This window comes from Mytilus edulis, chromosome 8 (genome assembly GCF_963676685.1).
Source record: "Mytilus edulis chromosome 8, xbMytEdul2.2, whole genome shotgun sequence".
NCBI lineage: Eukaryota > Metazoa > Mollusca > Bivalvia > Mytilida > Mytilidae > Mytilus > Mytilus edulis.
The window spans coordinates 53,206,486-53,222,162 of record NC_092351.1 but is presented as its reverse complement, the minus strand read 5'-3'; the positions used below and the strand labels follow the sequence as shown (position 1 = coordinate 53,222,162).

At 30.0% G+C, this 15,677-nt stretch overlaps 1 protein-coding gene across 7 annotated transcripts in view; it reads right to left on the bottom strand.

Moving 5' to 3' along the window:
* Positions 1-660: 660 nt before the first annotated feature.
* LOC139485859 (centrosomal protein of 135 kDa-like) overlaps positions 661-15,677 on the bottom strand; it is a 44,746-nt gene continuing 29,729 nt past the window's right edge. For 3 of the 7 annotated variants that reach the window (XM_071270500.1, XM_071270505.1, XM_071270503.1), the window contains 16 exons: positions 15,224-15,349; positions 14,798-14,887; positions 14,289-14,351; positions 13,672-13,923; positions 13,100-13,251; positions 11,302-11,572; positions 10,803-10,858; positions 10,003-10,171; positions 9,346-9,456; positions 8,459-8,644; positions 7,907-7,936; positions 6,675-6,884; positions 5,738-5,940; positions 5,380-5,484; positions 4,710-4,880; positions 661-3,281 (listed from right to left, as the gene is read on the bottom strand). In XM_071270500.1, coding sequence (XP_071126601.1) covers positions 3,158-3,281; positions 4,710-4,880; positions 5,380-5,484; positions 5,738-5,940; positions 6,675-6,884; positions 7,907-7,936; positions 8,459-8,644; positions 9,346-9,456; positions 10,003-10,171; positions 10,803-10,858; positions 11,302-11,572; positions 13,100-13,251; positions 13,672-13,923; positions 14,289-14,351; positions 14,798-14,887; positions 15,224-15,349 — 2,319 coding nt within the window. In that variant the 3' untranslated portion in view covers positions 661-3,157. Of the gene's footprint in view, positions 3,282-4,057; positions 4,081-4,709; positions 4,881-5,379; positions 5,485-5,737; positions 5,941-6,674; positions 6,885-7,906; positions 7,937-8,458; positions 8,645-9,345; positions 9,457-10,002; positions 10,172-10,802; positions 10,859-11,301; positions 11,573-13,099; positions 13,252-13,671; positions 13,924-14,288; positions 14,352-14,797; positions 14,888-15,223; positions 15,350-15,677 lie in introns of all 7 variants that reach the window. The other 4 variants (XM_071270501.1, XM_071270506.1, XM_071270504.1 and 1 more) reach the window with 2 other exon arrangements.

Here is a 15,677-nt window from a genome sequence, read left to right as displayed (position 1 = left end):
TACTGAGATGTTGTATGATTGCCAATGAGACAACTCTCCACAAGAAACCAAATTATACAGACATTAACAGCTGTAGTCCACTGTAAGGTCCATACCACATAGTCAGTTATAAAAGGTTTCATCAGTTATAATTTACATTCAATGTTAAAGAAAATTATTTAAAAGGTATTTTTTGGTGTTGTGTTTTTTGTGTGAATCTATGTGGTTAGAGTATTCAACAAGTGTCACTATTGGATCAGAAAATTCTTACTCTTTCAGGCTATCCATGTTTACACTTGGTTTTTAGATGTGCTCTGTTTTGCTAACATAATATTTGTTATCATTCGTTAATTTTTTGTGATCTTTGTTCTTTTTCATTTTTGACTTTTGCTTGAAAATAAACTCATCATAGATACCAGGACTAAATTTAGTATATATGCCAGACACGCGTTTCAACTACAAAAGACTGATCAGTGACGCTCGAATCCAAAAAGTTAAAAAGGCCAAGTTTGAAGTTGAAGATCTATCAAATAGCTAGAAGCAGTGTGGGTTCATAAGTGGAACAGGATGAAGAGACACTAATAGATGTCGGCATCAGATGAGGGGTTTAAAGGGGGAATATATAACAGCAATAGGTCATCAAATAAGACAAAATTGTTTCAAAAAGAAAAACAAATAATATAACTTTAAAAATATACTTTATTAAGAAATTTTGATGTACGAAAAAGCAGTAACTACTTCCAAAATGTTTACAGCACAAAAACATGCTTAACAAGTCTGGCAAATATTACCGTTATATGTACAGTGGCAAGCAAATTTCACTCTAAATGTTGGTGAGAAAAATCCAAACCACTTGCTAGTACAGTACTGGAAACTTTTTACCAGAACAGAATTTACACCTTGCTATCAACTTTAAACTCTCATCCATTAATTTACATATTGACATTCTTACATGGGAAAAAGTTCAATTTCTGTAATTAAAGATGAGCCTTTTTCAAAAATAGAATAAATTTGAGAAAAAAAATCTAAAATTTTATGACTTTGCAATATAACAGATTGTAAAAATGGAATTATGCTTCTTTCCAAATTGAAGATTCTAAAGCTTAAATAAAAAAAAAAAAACACATAGCTTCATAAATTGACATTTTCTATCGTTGAATTTAAATAATTTCTTTTTTTCTTAAATTTCATTTTATAACCATTTTACTTTCACTTTCAAGTTTTCTGTACTTTCACTTTCAAGTTTTCTGTACTTTCACTTTTGAAGTGTTTCCAAAATTAGCTAATATCTACTTGGTAACAACTAACAGTTATAATATATTAAAAATCATCAAAATATGACATCTGCATAAATAATGTAAATGCTATGTAGTTCATGGCTTGCAAAATGCACAGCTGTTTTTATGAAAACCTTGATAGCTGTGACCAGCCAATCACAATCTTAACAGGAATCACATGACATTCTATTTGTGACCAGCCAATCAGTTTCATGACAAGGATCACATGACATTGTATGCTTGCAAGTTTGTGGCAAATCGACTTTTGATAACATAATAACATTACTCCAAAACAACTTTCCAAGAGGCAAAAACTACATTTATCAAGATTTCTTTAAAATAAATAAAAATTGTATACATTCTTCATACATTTTCACTATTATCTACCATACACATATAATGCAAAAATATTATTATTCATAAACAAAAAAATAAATAAAAAACATACAAATTCTTCTCGAATGAAGATGGACGGATTTCTTAATTAATGGATGGAACTTAACTCTCATGTAATACTAGTTTCCAGGACTTCATTTAATTACCGGAACACACATATTATTGTACTGTTTGAATTCATTCAACAAGACTCTACTGTTTCTCGTGTTTTGAATTTCTTATTGTCTTTGCATACTATTCTTTAATTTTTTAGCACCAATTTTCCAAATTTTTGTTTTTTATTAAATTCTTAAAATTCAAAGCACAGTAAAATTCTAAGAAAGTATCTTTTTGTACTTCATTTTAATGATATATTATAGTGAATATTTAAAAACCTTCAAAAATGAGTAATGTCCCTTAATTACAAGAATTATGTCCCTTTCTAAATGTATTAAAATAGATGTCTGTTTAAAGCCAATAAGACAGCAATCAACAAAAACAAGACATTTCAAGGTCATGGAATCTTGATGGACAAGCCAACATTCTTTATGGCATGCTATGACTTACCTGGAGACAAAAGTAGGAATGTTTAATCTGACAGTTTTTACAAATCAAAATACAAAACATTATAATTCAAAAATAATTAAAATAAAATCAAGTTTACAGAATAGAATTTTTTTAAACCCCAAACATATTTTCTAATTTGACAGATTCTACTGTATATAAAATTAATATCACTGTAACCAAAAATTATCATTAATAATTTGCATATCTACAAATAAATAATAAAACACAGCACTGTACAGAAAAATATCACAGATTGATTAAAGAAAAACAATAACACCCTTCCCACAATTTGACATTTATTTTTAAAGAGAGACATTTTATCCCTCCTTTTCACTGAAAGGTCTTAAAACTTATTGGAGAATATCAAAGCAGAAAAATTTACTTTCATTCTGACTGAGTTGAATAAATGACATGTGGATCAAAAAAATAGTACAATGTACTTGTTTATATGATGATTAATAACAAAATTGATATTTGCTGGAATTTTGGTTTTGACCAAAAGCAGAAAAGAGTTTCATTGGCCGAAATTTTCTCAGCTTTATAACGAAATTTTATGCAAGTATCTTACCCAAAATTGGTGTAAAACGATCTATCACAGGGATGCCTTGTATGTTTGAAATTTGTGGAGAAAAAAAATTAACGATTTTCTAATTTTGATGATAAATAGTTATCTAAATTCGCTGATATCACAAATTTGTTTTCTGACCATTGAAAACACAATACTTGCAATTTAAAAATTCTGAGAAAATTTAGTTTCCATGGAAACTCCAACTTTCATCGTATCAAAGACGGTCTGTTGATAAAATGCTTATTGGCAGTGGGTATATAATATTGTAGCCATGGAAACCCCTAGCATCAATTTTTCTACGTATCCCATGGCAACCAGATCTATAAGTCAATATCACATTTGTTGCTATGTAAATTGTTTAAAACCTAAATAATTAGTTATAAAATTTGGATCAAAGCACATCATTTCCTAAACTCTTCAAGGACGTGTCAATGTCATCAAGGTAGCTGCTTCGTTCAGGTGATCGACTACGATGTGCAGAATAACCCAGGTAGGAAGTATTGGGACTACGATATCTGAAAAATAAATCAACTTATATAAAACAAAATGAAATCTTTTCATTTTTTATATACTGATAAAGGAATAAATTTAAACTCTAATCTGAAAATTACTTCAACATATAATAAGCAAGGAATAAAAATTCAACCAAATAGATCTTGGACCGATAATGGTTTAAGGCAACTAAAAAACAACACATTTATTAACATCATGAGCTACTGCATAGGACAAACAATGAAAAGCAAAAAACGATCTAAATACACAAAGACAATTTCATGCAATATTTAATACTGATATTTAAATTCGGACTTAAAATGTCAAGACTTTTAATATCCTAATTTCTTATAACATACATGTTATACAATCATTTTCTAAATAAATGGTGTTTTATATCAATTTTCTATTCTTATACATATCATGCATATGAACCTAAATGTCTTTTTCTTTGTTTAATAACTAAAGAATGAAAGTACATGCTTTTGATTCAAGTTTACTTTTATAAACATATAAAACTGCATAAAAATATAGATGTGAGAAAAAATATACATGTGATTTTTTTGGCAGAACAAACAGCACTTTCAACTGATATAAACAAAGGGAGATAATTAAGTTACAAGAACACAAGGGAGACAATTCAACAAATACAGAAAATCTTCAACTTGAAATGTTAGTAAAATCTGAATAATTTAATAATATAACTGAATACTACACATTCAAACAATGCAAAAAAACATATCACTAATAATAATTGAGAATAGCATTCTGGGTAGTTCATAGCTGAACCTATACTTACAGTGAAAAATAAAAAATTACTCTCTGCAGTCAAAAAATAAGAAGATTTTAGATATATGAAATTTTGGAAAAATCTTCTCAGAAAACAGAAATAATCTTTATATTTTGGTCTGAAATTGGATATTTTTTTATGTTTGTTGTTTTTTAATTCAAATGTGCACATTTTGTCATGTTTGTCCCTTATAAAGCTTACTATATTATATGTGTTAAAGAAACCATGAGGAAAAGATGAAAAAAAAAACAAAAAAAAAAACAACCCAAAAACATCCATGAAATATGAAATTTGGATGTTTAAACATAATCATGAGATTTATAGAAATGTAGGGGCTTTTACATTAAAATGTATGTTGGAGGGTAGGAAGGGAAGTTAAATTATTGAATGTGGGTCATGGGTCTTTTTTCAGTATACTTCTATCACAATTATGCAAAATTATCTAAACAAAATCGTTCTTGTTTGTAGGGATATTTTGTAAGTCCATTCCTACCCTCCCACAAATTTTAATGTAATAGCTCCAACAGACTTCATGTTAATTTCTTTGTCATTTGATCTCTTGTGAAGAATATTCCTAATGGCAATCATACCACATCTTTTTATTTTCAATATATATATAATTAAAACTAAAATGAATTCAAGTCAAATTTTTTATCTATACCTTGCAGGACTTGGTGACCTAGATCTTGACCTTGACCTAGTTCTGCTGGTGGTCGTTGTTTTCAATGTGCGATGATAACTGTAGGACGAGCCTCCAGCACTGGTGGAAAAGTCCATTGTTGGAATGGGTGGATTAAATCCATGGCGTTTTAATTCCTGGCATGCTCTCTCTCTGTAAGAAAAATCAGACAATAAAGTTCACAACAAATATCAAAGCGTATTAAACACATATATTGGTAATATTAATAACCTCTGCCTAACTTATCAATGTTTGTGTATTACCAACTTTATTTATTTAAGAGTTATCAAAATCATTTTTTTCCCAATGATAACTTGGAGAAAATCTGCCAATCCTCAATATTGTTTCTATTGCAAAATACCAAAATTTAGCGGTCAAAACCTTCGGACCCCCACTGTTCATGAACTGTATGATATCAAAGCAATGAATTGTTTCTGATTTAATTTATAATCAGATTCATCCAGATTTTATTTATAATCAGATTCATCCATGAAAAAAGTTTTGAAAACCAAATACATATTGTAAAGATCATATATAAAACATAGTTATGAAACATTTGCCAGTGATTCAGTGATTTGCCATTATTTCAGTAAATATAAATCATTCAATAAACTTGATTTGTAACTCTTTATATAAATGTTAATTCCCACACCTTTCAAACTTTTCACTTGTAAGATTTCTTCTCAGCCTTTCAACATCTCCCTCCAGTTCAACATTTCTTGTCCTCAATGAAGCTATCTCTCTTCCCTGGCTTTGTCTGAAATCAATAAAAATAAATGTTACAAATATTCTTTTTGTTGTTCCAGTAACTTATAAAAACATGCCTTTATTTTGAAAAAGTTATTTGTAATGATTTCAATTTCAACAAAATTAGTATAGTTTTCCTGAGTTAATGGATAAAAAAAACGAATGAAAAATAATTTGTTAGTTTTATAAATCCTTGCAAATATTTTATTTGGTTTTTAAATTAACAAATGAATATATATATTTATTCGTTTTCTACGACTTACATTTTACTTTCATTTAGAGACAATCTATCCTTGAGCATCTGTATCTCTGCACTCTTCTCCTGTTGATTTAGCTGTGTCTGGAACTCCTTCTCACGGTTATTCTGTAGAAGCCCTTCTAAGCTCTTTAAGTTGGTCCTCTCAGCAGACACCTGACTCTTCAGTAGGTCTGTTTCCTGTCTCATATCGTCTACTAAGTTTTGTAACTGTAAAAGGAAAAGTAATTATCAATAAAATTTCTAAATCAAGAAGAATTTTATAAATGGTGTATCAACTGTAAATTCATCAATATATTATTGCAAATAATGTGACAGGGTGAGTATTGCAATCATGAGAATATTTATTTTGATATCTTATATGTAAATCTGTATGTAGCTTTTCCTAAAATCTCATTAATGAACTTCACATTTTGTCCCTTCTTTCCAAATTGCAATAATAAATGCACGTAATAGTTTGTAAATGTACAGTAAGTGTGTTTGTGTCATAAATATACATTTTGAAAGGAAAAAAAAACACATTTTAACTTCAAATAGAACCTTTATTTTTTGGAACCAGCTATTTTATGAAATTTGGTTTTAAAGAATAAGAATGGAAACTTTTGAACATTTGTAGTGAGTCTTCTATGGAGTATTTTCATCATAAAATGTATGCAGAATCGTACTAAGAATTATGGGGATTTCGTAAAGTCTCTGCCTACCCTTCAACTTAAAGCTGCTTTCATTCATTTCTGTAATAATTAAAGGTTGACAGGTTATATTAAATAGTATACTCTTTTGTAAAATAACTATTCAACTCAATTGCAACAGGCTCATGGTATATTAACTTTTACTTTAAATAGCACAATACAAGTGCATTATCAAATACCTTTGAACTTGAAAATTGCAGAAGCTGAATCTGTGAAGACACAATCTTTTCAATTTTTTCACTGAAACCTACTCACCTGTTCTCTATCTAAAGACGCAGATGTCAACTGTCTCTGTAAGGACTCTTTACTGCCCTCTAACTTGGCACAAAGTTCTCTCACTGCTGTCAGATCTACTAGTAAGTTCTGCTTTTCTTCCTCCACTATTCGGAGGTTCTCCTCTAAATTGCCAACAGATCTTGTAAGGTTGGACACTTGGAGTTCATATGCCTGCTGAGCATTCAAATGCTGAAATAACAAAAAAAAAGTAAATTTATTATTGAAGTTATGAGCTTTTAAACAAACTGCTCACTTCAGGACAACCTGTCACTGTCAAATCTGCAAACACGTGTTATTAAATAAAGGTATCTTATTTGAGCAGACAATTTTTATTTAGAAGAGTGCCAAGAATTCAGTTTCCACTGTATTCTAATCTTGTAAGTTGATACTGAGGACAAAATACCATGATTCATGAAAAACATAAAGATAACGTTCATAATAGTGGTTGCCAAAACTTTGAAGTAAGGGTTTCTAATAAAAAAAACAGAGCTCTACAAAATTCATGAAAATTTATTTTTTTATAAACAAATTATTTTTACATTTAATCAAAATAATTCTAAAAATACTTTGAAATAGGTAATCCTTATTATAAAATCTTTATAGCATAAACATTAAATAAATAATAAGAATAATAATACTATTTTTTTTCTCATGCATACAATGAATAAGCTTAACTAAAAATATGAAAAGTATGAATATGGAATATAAATCATGATCTATAGCTACAACAGTGGAAGGGACTGCATTAAACTTTCTATTTTAAAAATGAAAATTTTGAAATATTATTGCTGAACTTTTTAAAAATGCATTCTATTATTTTGTCTTGACACATTCTTAAATTGACTACAAAAGTATTTAAATGAAAATTTAATTAAAATAACTTAAGTCCAACTGTTGCAAATATCTGTTTGTCCAACAGCAAAAGATAAAGTTATCTTAATTCTAGTTATCTATATATTTTAGCCTCATGCTGTAACCAAACTATTAAAAATTTATTTCTTTTAAGCTTTTTATGATACTTTTGACAGACATTAATTTTCCATTTTGTTTTTACAGATTTTTTTAAAAAGACTTTGATATAAAATAATGGAAAGCAATGCATATGCTCATTATAAATAAAAATATTTCTCTTAAATGATCAAGCTATTTCAGTTTCCTTTGCTGTTGGACAAAAAAAATAAAATGAATAATTCAATCGGCAAACATCATACCTTGGAGGTGGAATCATTCTGCAGTGGGTCCTGTAACAAAATTGAAGTTACCTCCCTTTAAACATTTAAACTGGTACATTTTTTAAATACAAATCTTTTTCAAGGAAGGCTAACTAAACCTGTAATGATTTCACCTACCAAAGTACAAACTATGATGGATGTTTTTCATCAACAATTTTCAAAATAATAGTCCTTTGTGGATGAAATGAAGATAAGGCCAAACAAAAATATATGTGTGGTTCAAATTATGTCCTGAAACAAAATTAAGGTCAGTAGGTAGGCATTTTTTTGGTTAATCCTGTTGCATACTGTTAAGAATTTGATGCAATTATAGCAGTAGTGATACTGTGGTGAAAATTCAGAAGACACAAGTCTGTCAATTTACTTATCAAAGTTCACATTCCACAAAATGGGATCATTTGATTTTTTTTCAGCATTGCAGAAGAAAGAGTGAGTTAGTCAGATAACTGGAACTACACATATATTTTCTTTGGCCTAAAACAGAAATTAAAAAAAAAACATAATCCTTCATAATGTTCATAAAAACGCTACCTCTTGAATTTCTCTTTCTAAGTTGTCAATTTTGTCTCTGTTTCTTCTGATCTCTGAGTCTTTGGTCATCAGTTCCAGCCTCAGATTGGAGCCTTCACTCTCCAACTGATGAGATGAGGTTTGGTATTGTTCAGCTTCCACTGATAAGGCTCTATACTGCTCCAGCAGGTCAGATCTTTCTGATTCCTAACAATGTAACAACAAAAAAAATATAAATATTGATGAAACTTCTTATTTTCCAAAAAAAATATTTGCTTCTTTAATATTTTCAGATTTAATTTTTTTAATTTTAAGGACTATCTCTAAGATAACAAAACAGACTAATAGATTTTCTGGCTGCATTGATGACTCATTTTGGTCTTGTGTTGTTGTCTCTTTGACACAATCCCAGTTATTATTTCCTATTCTTATAGTTCAAATTAATTTGACGACACACAATGATTTAAGTGTGATAAAGGAATAACTGTAACTGTTATATATTTTTACAGTTTATATGTGCATTCAATAAATTATAAATGCAATGTTAATGGTATTATTAGCATTCTCTGTAGTTGATAAGAAAACAGCAAAATTACAAAGACCATTCAAATCCATTTTTAATCCCTTTAACAATTTAAGAATTTATATGGTTTTTTAATACATGACTCAAAACCCCTTAAAATTTGACAAAACCAAAATCAAAGCAACATCATTTTTTTTTAAGTTGTTCTTCATCTCAAAGTACATGTGAGGCCTTCAACAAACGGAAATGTTTAACGACCTTGACTGGCTTTTCAGCCCTCGCAGGGTCAGAGCTGTGAGGCCTTCAACACTCAGCCAAGCCAAACTGTTAGTTCAAGATGGCCAGTGATCACTATCACAATTTTCAAGATTTTTTAGCCTGGTACCTTTCTATTTAACAAATCTTCAGTCCTCTTCACTTCAGTCATATAATCCTGGACTTGGGATTTCAATTGTTCACGGTCATCTAAAGCATCTTGTAACTCTTGATTTAATTTCTACAAAATAAGATATAAATAGATTAAAAGCATTTCCAATAAAATAAACTTTTTTTTCTTTTCTGTATACAGTATTTGTATTCTTCATTACAAAATTAAAACAAATTGACCTATATAACATTAAATAATCTTTAACACTATTTCCCTATAATTTCGTCTGTATATATGTAATCTTAGTCTGTTTTTAAACTTTTTTCCTTTATGATTATTAGAAAAACATTATTGTCTTAATATTTTTTTCTACTGTGCCATCTTCTCCAAAATAATAATACAAATTAAGAAATGATATTTCTGCTGAGTTGATAGCAAGAGTCTGATAAAAAGTTGGAACTTTAGTTTTTGTTTCATTGATTTCTTTAAAATTATTTAAAAAAAAAACCAATGCTTTATACTCAAATAAGCAGAAAGACATTTCAGCATTGTCCAATCAAAACGTTGTTTTTTAACTTTAAATATTGTGAAAAACTATTAAACATTAATGAAAAATACCAATATCTGAATAAAATATTGAATTAACAGTAAATCATTTTGGAAAAATCTCAATACCTGATTTTCTCTTGTCATTACAGCCAAGTCATCTTGAAGCCGTCTATTCTCTCTGAGAGCGATATCTTTACTACGACTCGTCTCACTCAGATCTTCAGTAGTGCTATCAAACTGTCTGTGTAAACTCTTAATCTCTCTATCCTTCAGACCTAAGTTATCACCGGCATGCCTAGAAAAATAACAAAGCAAATTGTATAAGAAATAAATTTACTTACTGAGAGCTATCGTTGGAGACTGATATGAAATTTACATTAAAATATGTGTGTTGCTGCCAAGACAGACATTTCAAACAACATACCATAAAGCGGGTTATTTTGCAAACGTGTAAATTTTCACTTATTTTGGAGGATAGAAAAAAATTGTTAAAAATAAATTCCCCCAATTTAAAGGTGTACATGCAAGCTATATTCTGTGCCAGATTTTTAATGTACTAGTTAAAAAGGTTACAATCTGCAGGAAGACATGTCACCTTACCCAGACATATTGTTTCGACTCGAAGCTAACCAGTATTTGGTTTTCCACCTTAATGCTGCATACATAGGGGAAAAGCAGTAAATACCAATTTACAAGTGTTTTTTTGATACAGCAAGGATTCGAAACGCACAATCACCCGTACTTTGAGACAAATATGCTGCTCTGAGACCAATGAAGTAGTTCAAACTTACAATTGGAAGGATTTGACTTATTTGTGGCTTGCCTGAGTTCTTCAAAGTAAAGAAAATATGATTTTTATTGCACTCTTCATTTGACTTATTTTTTAATTCAATAGCAGGTTTAATTTCTTAACAAGTTTTACTTACTCTAGCTGAGCTTCCAGTTCATTAACTCGGATCTTCAAATCACTCATAAGTTTTTCCTAAAATGACAAATTAAGTTATTAAATATTTGTACAGTATTGTGCATGATAAAAAAATTGCATTATTATGGACAACAGCTGAAGCAAAGCAAAAGTTGTTTTGAACACATCATTAAGCCTAAAAGCAAAGACTGGTAAGAAAGTCGGAAGCCCGAAATTCAGTGAATCGTTTGTTGCTGTGGTCCAGATTAGTTTTTCATTCATTTTTTGTGCATTGATTAGGCTGTTAGTTATCTCGTAGAATTGTTTTACATTTGTCATTTGGGGTCTTTTGGAGCTGACTATGGGATATGGGTTGTGCTCATTGTTGAAGGCAGTACAGTGACCCATAGTTGTTAATTTCTGTGTCATTCGGTCTCTTAACTTGTGAAGAGTTGTCTCATTGGCAATCATATCAAATCTTCTTTTTTATATTGTACTCAGGATTATATTTTTTCACTGACCTTTACTAATATATCCTCATTCAATCTAGCAATTTTTTCTGTCTTTTCATCAATGGCCAGTTGCAGACCATCCTTCTCTCTATCTAGAGAACTGATAGTAAGTCTTTGCTGTCCAGCCTCGTCTTTGGTATTCAGAAGAGCTCTGTTCATTTCAGAAATCCTGTCTTCCAATTGCAAGATCTTTTCTTCTTGTGTTTGAACAGTATGTTCTCGTCTTCCCAGACGTTTTTGTGCATCTTCTAACGATTTCTCTGTCTCTTCAGCAAGCATTCTAAAAGCAGAAAGAAATATTTAGTTATATAAATTATTATCAAACTTTAAAAACTAGTATTTTTCTACTTTTACCAGTACATTGATGAATATATATATAAACTTAAAAAAAAGCGATTGGTGCCTAGTCATATATGTACAGTGGTAAATACATAATACATATTCAGATGGAATTAAGTGAAAATTTTAATTATGAGTTGATATTAATGATAATGATGAATTGGTGTTTTTCATACAAGGGCAAATATTACAGGGTCATCAGGTAGACAACATATTAATTAGATATAAATATGAATCCTGCCACTATAATGGATTATTTATTAATCTTTAGATACTAATTGTTGCAGATTTCATTATTATATAGGATTATAAAACTAAAATATACCACACAATATATATATTTTCTATAGGGTTTTCTATAGAGTTATATATGTTGTGTACAAGATGTAAGTTTGTACAAATTATAATTTGTACAGGGTTTTTGTACAAGTTCTAAGTTTTTTGTCACCTACCTTCTTGCAACAGGTGATACAGGTTTAACTTATAAAATGTACCAGTGTAATGTTTTAAATTGAAACAAGAATGTGTCCATAGTACACGGATGCCCCACTCGCATTATCAATTTCTATGTTCAGTAGACCGTGAAATTGGGGTCAAAACTCTAATTTGGCAATTAAATTAGAAAGATCATATCATAGGGAACATGTGTACTAAGTTTGAAGTTGATTGGACTTCAACTTCATCAAAAACTACCTTGACCAAAAACTTTAACCTGAACGAACGGACGGACAGACGGAAGGACGGACGGACGGACGAACGCACAGACCAGAAAACATAATGCCCCTCTACTATCTTAGGTGGGGCATAAAAAATATACGTCAACCTAACATTTAGTGCTATTCTCCTTGCCTTCAAACAAATGAGGATACCAGAATGGTTTAAATTCTAATTTTATTTTTTTCCTTATACCATATTCATATCTATACAAAATCTTTGTGAGGTCTTATAATGTTTTTGTATCAATGCTCCGTATTAGACTGTATCATGAAGATGTGAAAAATTGACAGAAATATGCGGAGCAAAAGACTGTTTGCTTGCAGCATCCATTTTTGTTCAGCAGGTCATAAAACACTGATAACTTGTACAAAAATTCTGTACAAATTATAATTTGTATTATAATTTGTACAACATTACAACTTGTACACAACATATATACACTTTCACAAATCCAAGAAATCAACTATCCACTTCCATGAAAATTGGTTCAAACAAGTCCACAGTAAACTGAAACATTGAGCTGTATTTTTAATTTTCTACTTCATAAGCTTGCGGTAACTATTGGGTTTCTGAAATGACCAGTCTTTGCTCATACACGTAACTGCAGGGAAAGCACTGGTTATTGGTACAGATTTAAGTAACCTAAGCATTTGTACATCAACACAGCAGCTCCAGTCATGATCATATTCTAAGGTTAGAGTATGTAAATCCCTGCCCACATTTTTGTTTTCTAGACCTGTAAATTTCTTACTTCATTTGTGTAGCAGTAGACCTATGCTGAGAGGCCTCGTCCTGAGTGTGGCCCAGACGGAGAGCCTGGTCTTTCACTTGGTCCTCATAGTGTCTGACATCTTCTCTTAGAGTTGTTACTCTGACAACATATTCACTCTTCTCTGTTTCAGACTGGAAAAAATCAAAACATGTGAAGTTGTAAAACAATGTAAACTGAAAACAGGAAGTATGTGCTTGACTGATCTGATAAATCAACAAATGTTACAACTCATCACTGTCAAGCTGCTGGATAAATACAAAATCATTTTTTAAAAACTTATGAAATATACTTTTAAATATGTAATAAATTTTCACATTCGCACATTTTTTTTGCAGAAAACCAATAATTTTTGCAGTCAATGACTTGTGTCTAATAAAAATTTGGGAATATATCATATTAAATTTACAGATTGAATTGCTTACGCATATAGTGTAAGCGGGATACAGGAATCTGACAAAACAGTAAGCGGGATCTGGGATCAGAACCCCCCAATGAGACCCCCTTTTCAGTTTCTGATTTTTTGCCCAAGAAAGTTTATACATAAGACTTACATTATGTAGAGCATTTTCCAGGTCCTCAATTTTCTGTTCCAGCTTGGCTCTGTCCGACAGGGAAGATTCTGTTGCAATCTTCAACCTCTCTCTGAGACTGTCTCTCTCGGTTGTCATCCTCCTGAGGTCTGAAATTCCGTCATCTCTTTCATTCTCCACTCGCCTTAAGATTGCCTGAGCTGCCAATGATGTTTTGGGAGATTTGGGCGATCGAACAAGTTCTCTCCTTATCCTCTGAAGTTCGTCTTTGGTCTAAAAACAACAAGATAAAATTATGATTATCATAAATACAAGAGTTTAATGAGAGTTCATATATTTTGCCCCAAAACACCCGTTTTTCTTTAATACATGTAGCTCTTATATATTTTTTTACCAAAATTTAAGCAGACTCAAAATTTATTTTCTTTCGATTTGAGACGCAAATAATTCCAATGAAAATATAAGGTAAAAGTCAGACTCAGCCTTTTCAAAAATCAAATATCTTAAAAAAAGCATCATAACTTTAGCTAATTCTCTTTCAACTTAAAGTAACAATTTTATATTTTTGATTTCTTACTTTCACCTAAGTTCATCCTTAATGATACCTAGGTCTACTTTATTAAGAAGCAATGTCTTACCTCATCATACATTGTGCTTAGTTTGTCTCTCTCTGCTGTCAAAACTTTAACATTAGCTTGAATCTGAAATACAAAGTTAAAAAGGTTATATTATTAAGATCAGATGATAATGAGATAAATGTTTAATATTTGAACATTTTGTAACCTAGTTAGGTCAGATAAGTCATTACAGGTCATATATAAATAAACTTAATGATTCTCTCTCGAAACTGTAGAACTTGCATTTAAAAACGGTTTACAGCAAATTTAAGACTGTTTTCTAATATATATTGATGCCTTCATTCGTTTTTTTTTATTAATTTTTTGTTTAAAGACTTTAAATCTGACGGACAAGTCATCTGCGTCTTATTCTCTTGCCTATATTTTTGTTTATCTACTCCACCATTTTCATGTATTAGATATCAGAATGCTTGTTTTTTCTATTGAAATACTTTGCATTTATAAAAATAACACAATAATTTCTGAATTAACAGTTATAATAATTTTCATGATCAACATGTTGTACTAACCTCAGCCATATGTCTTTCAAATTTATCTAGTAAGGCTTTCATTTCATCTCTTTCTCTAATTAATTTAGAAACTTCTGGATCATCAAGTCCCTGAAATTATGTGTAAAGCTTAGTATAATAGACAATCAAATTTTCTACATACCACCCATTTTAAAAATACCTCCAAGATGTATAAATTATACAATTTTAATATTGTTCTCAAGATTTCTACCTTTTGTGTAATTTTGCACACTGATTTAATAATTCTTTTTCCCCAATAAAAAAATAATATTCTGTGGAAAATATGTCATCATAATAATTTAATTAAGATTAAATCCTTCCTTGAGTTGGTTTTTTTTTGCAATAAACTGGTCAATGGGAAATATCTCTAGAAAAAAAAATCCACCAATGTCGTTTTTATTTTGTGTAAGGATTATAAAGACAAACCTTAGTTGGTGTAGCTCTAGCAGATGAAATTGTTTTCTTTGTGGCTTTCAGAATTTCATATTCTTTCTTATAATACTCTTTCTCTTCTTCCAGGACCCGTATCACAGTTTCATATTGGGCTACAGTCTGTTAATGAAAACATTTCAGAAAATAATTATTTTGTTTGAAGTAATATATACATATATAGATCCTGCATATGAATCATCAAATAACAAATAAATGTGGATTCATTATCAATCATTGAATACCAATTGTCTGTTAATTTCATGCAAATAGTGTGACAACAAATCAAAACGTCAATAAAGTATGCACTTTTGATAGTTATGTATACAAACATTGCAAAAAACAGGAAATCAAATATCCGTGAAATAACAATTTTGTTCCATATTTCAACGAATGTTGGTACCCACATAAAATAAATTTAACCCACAGAATTCCAAAGCGGCTATGTATT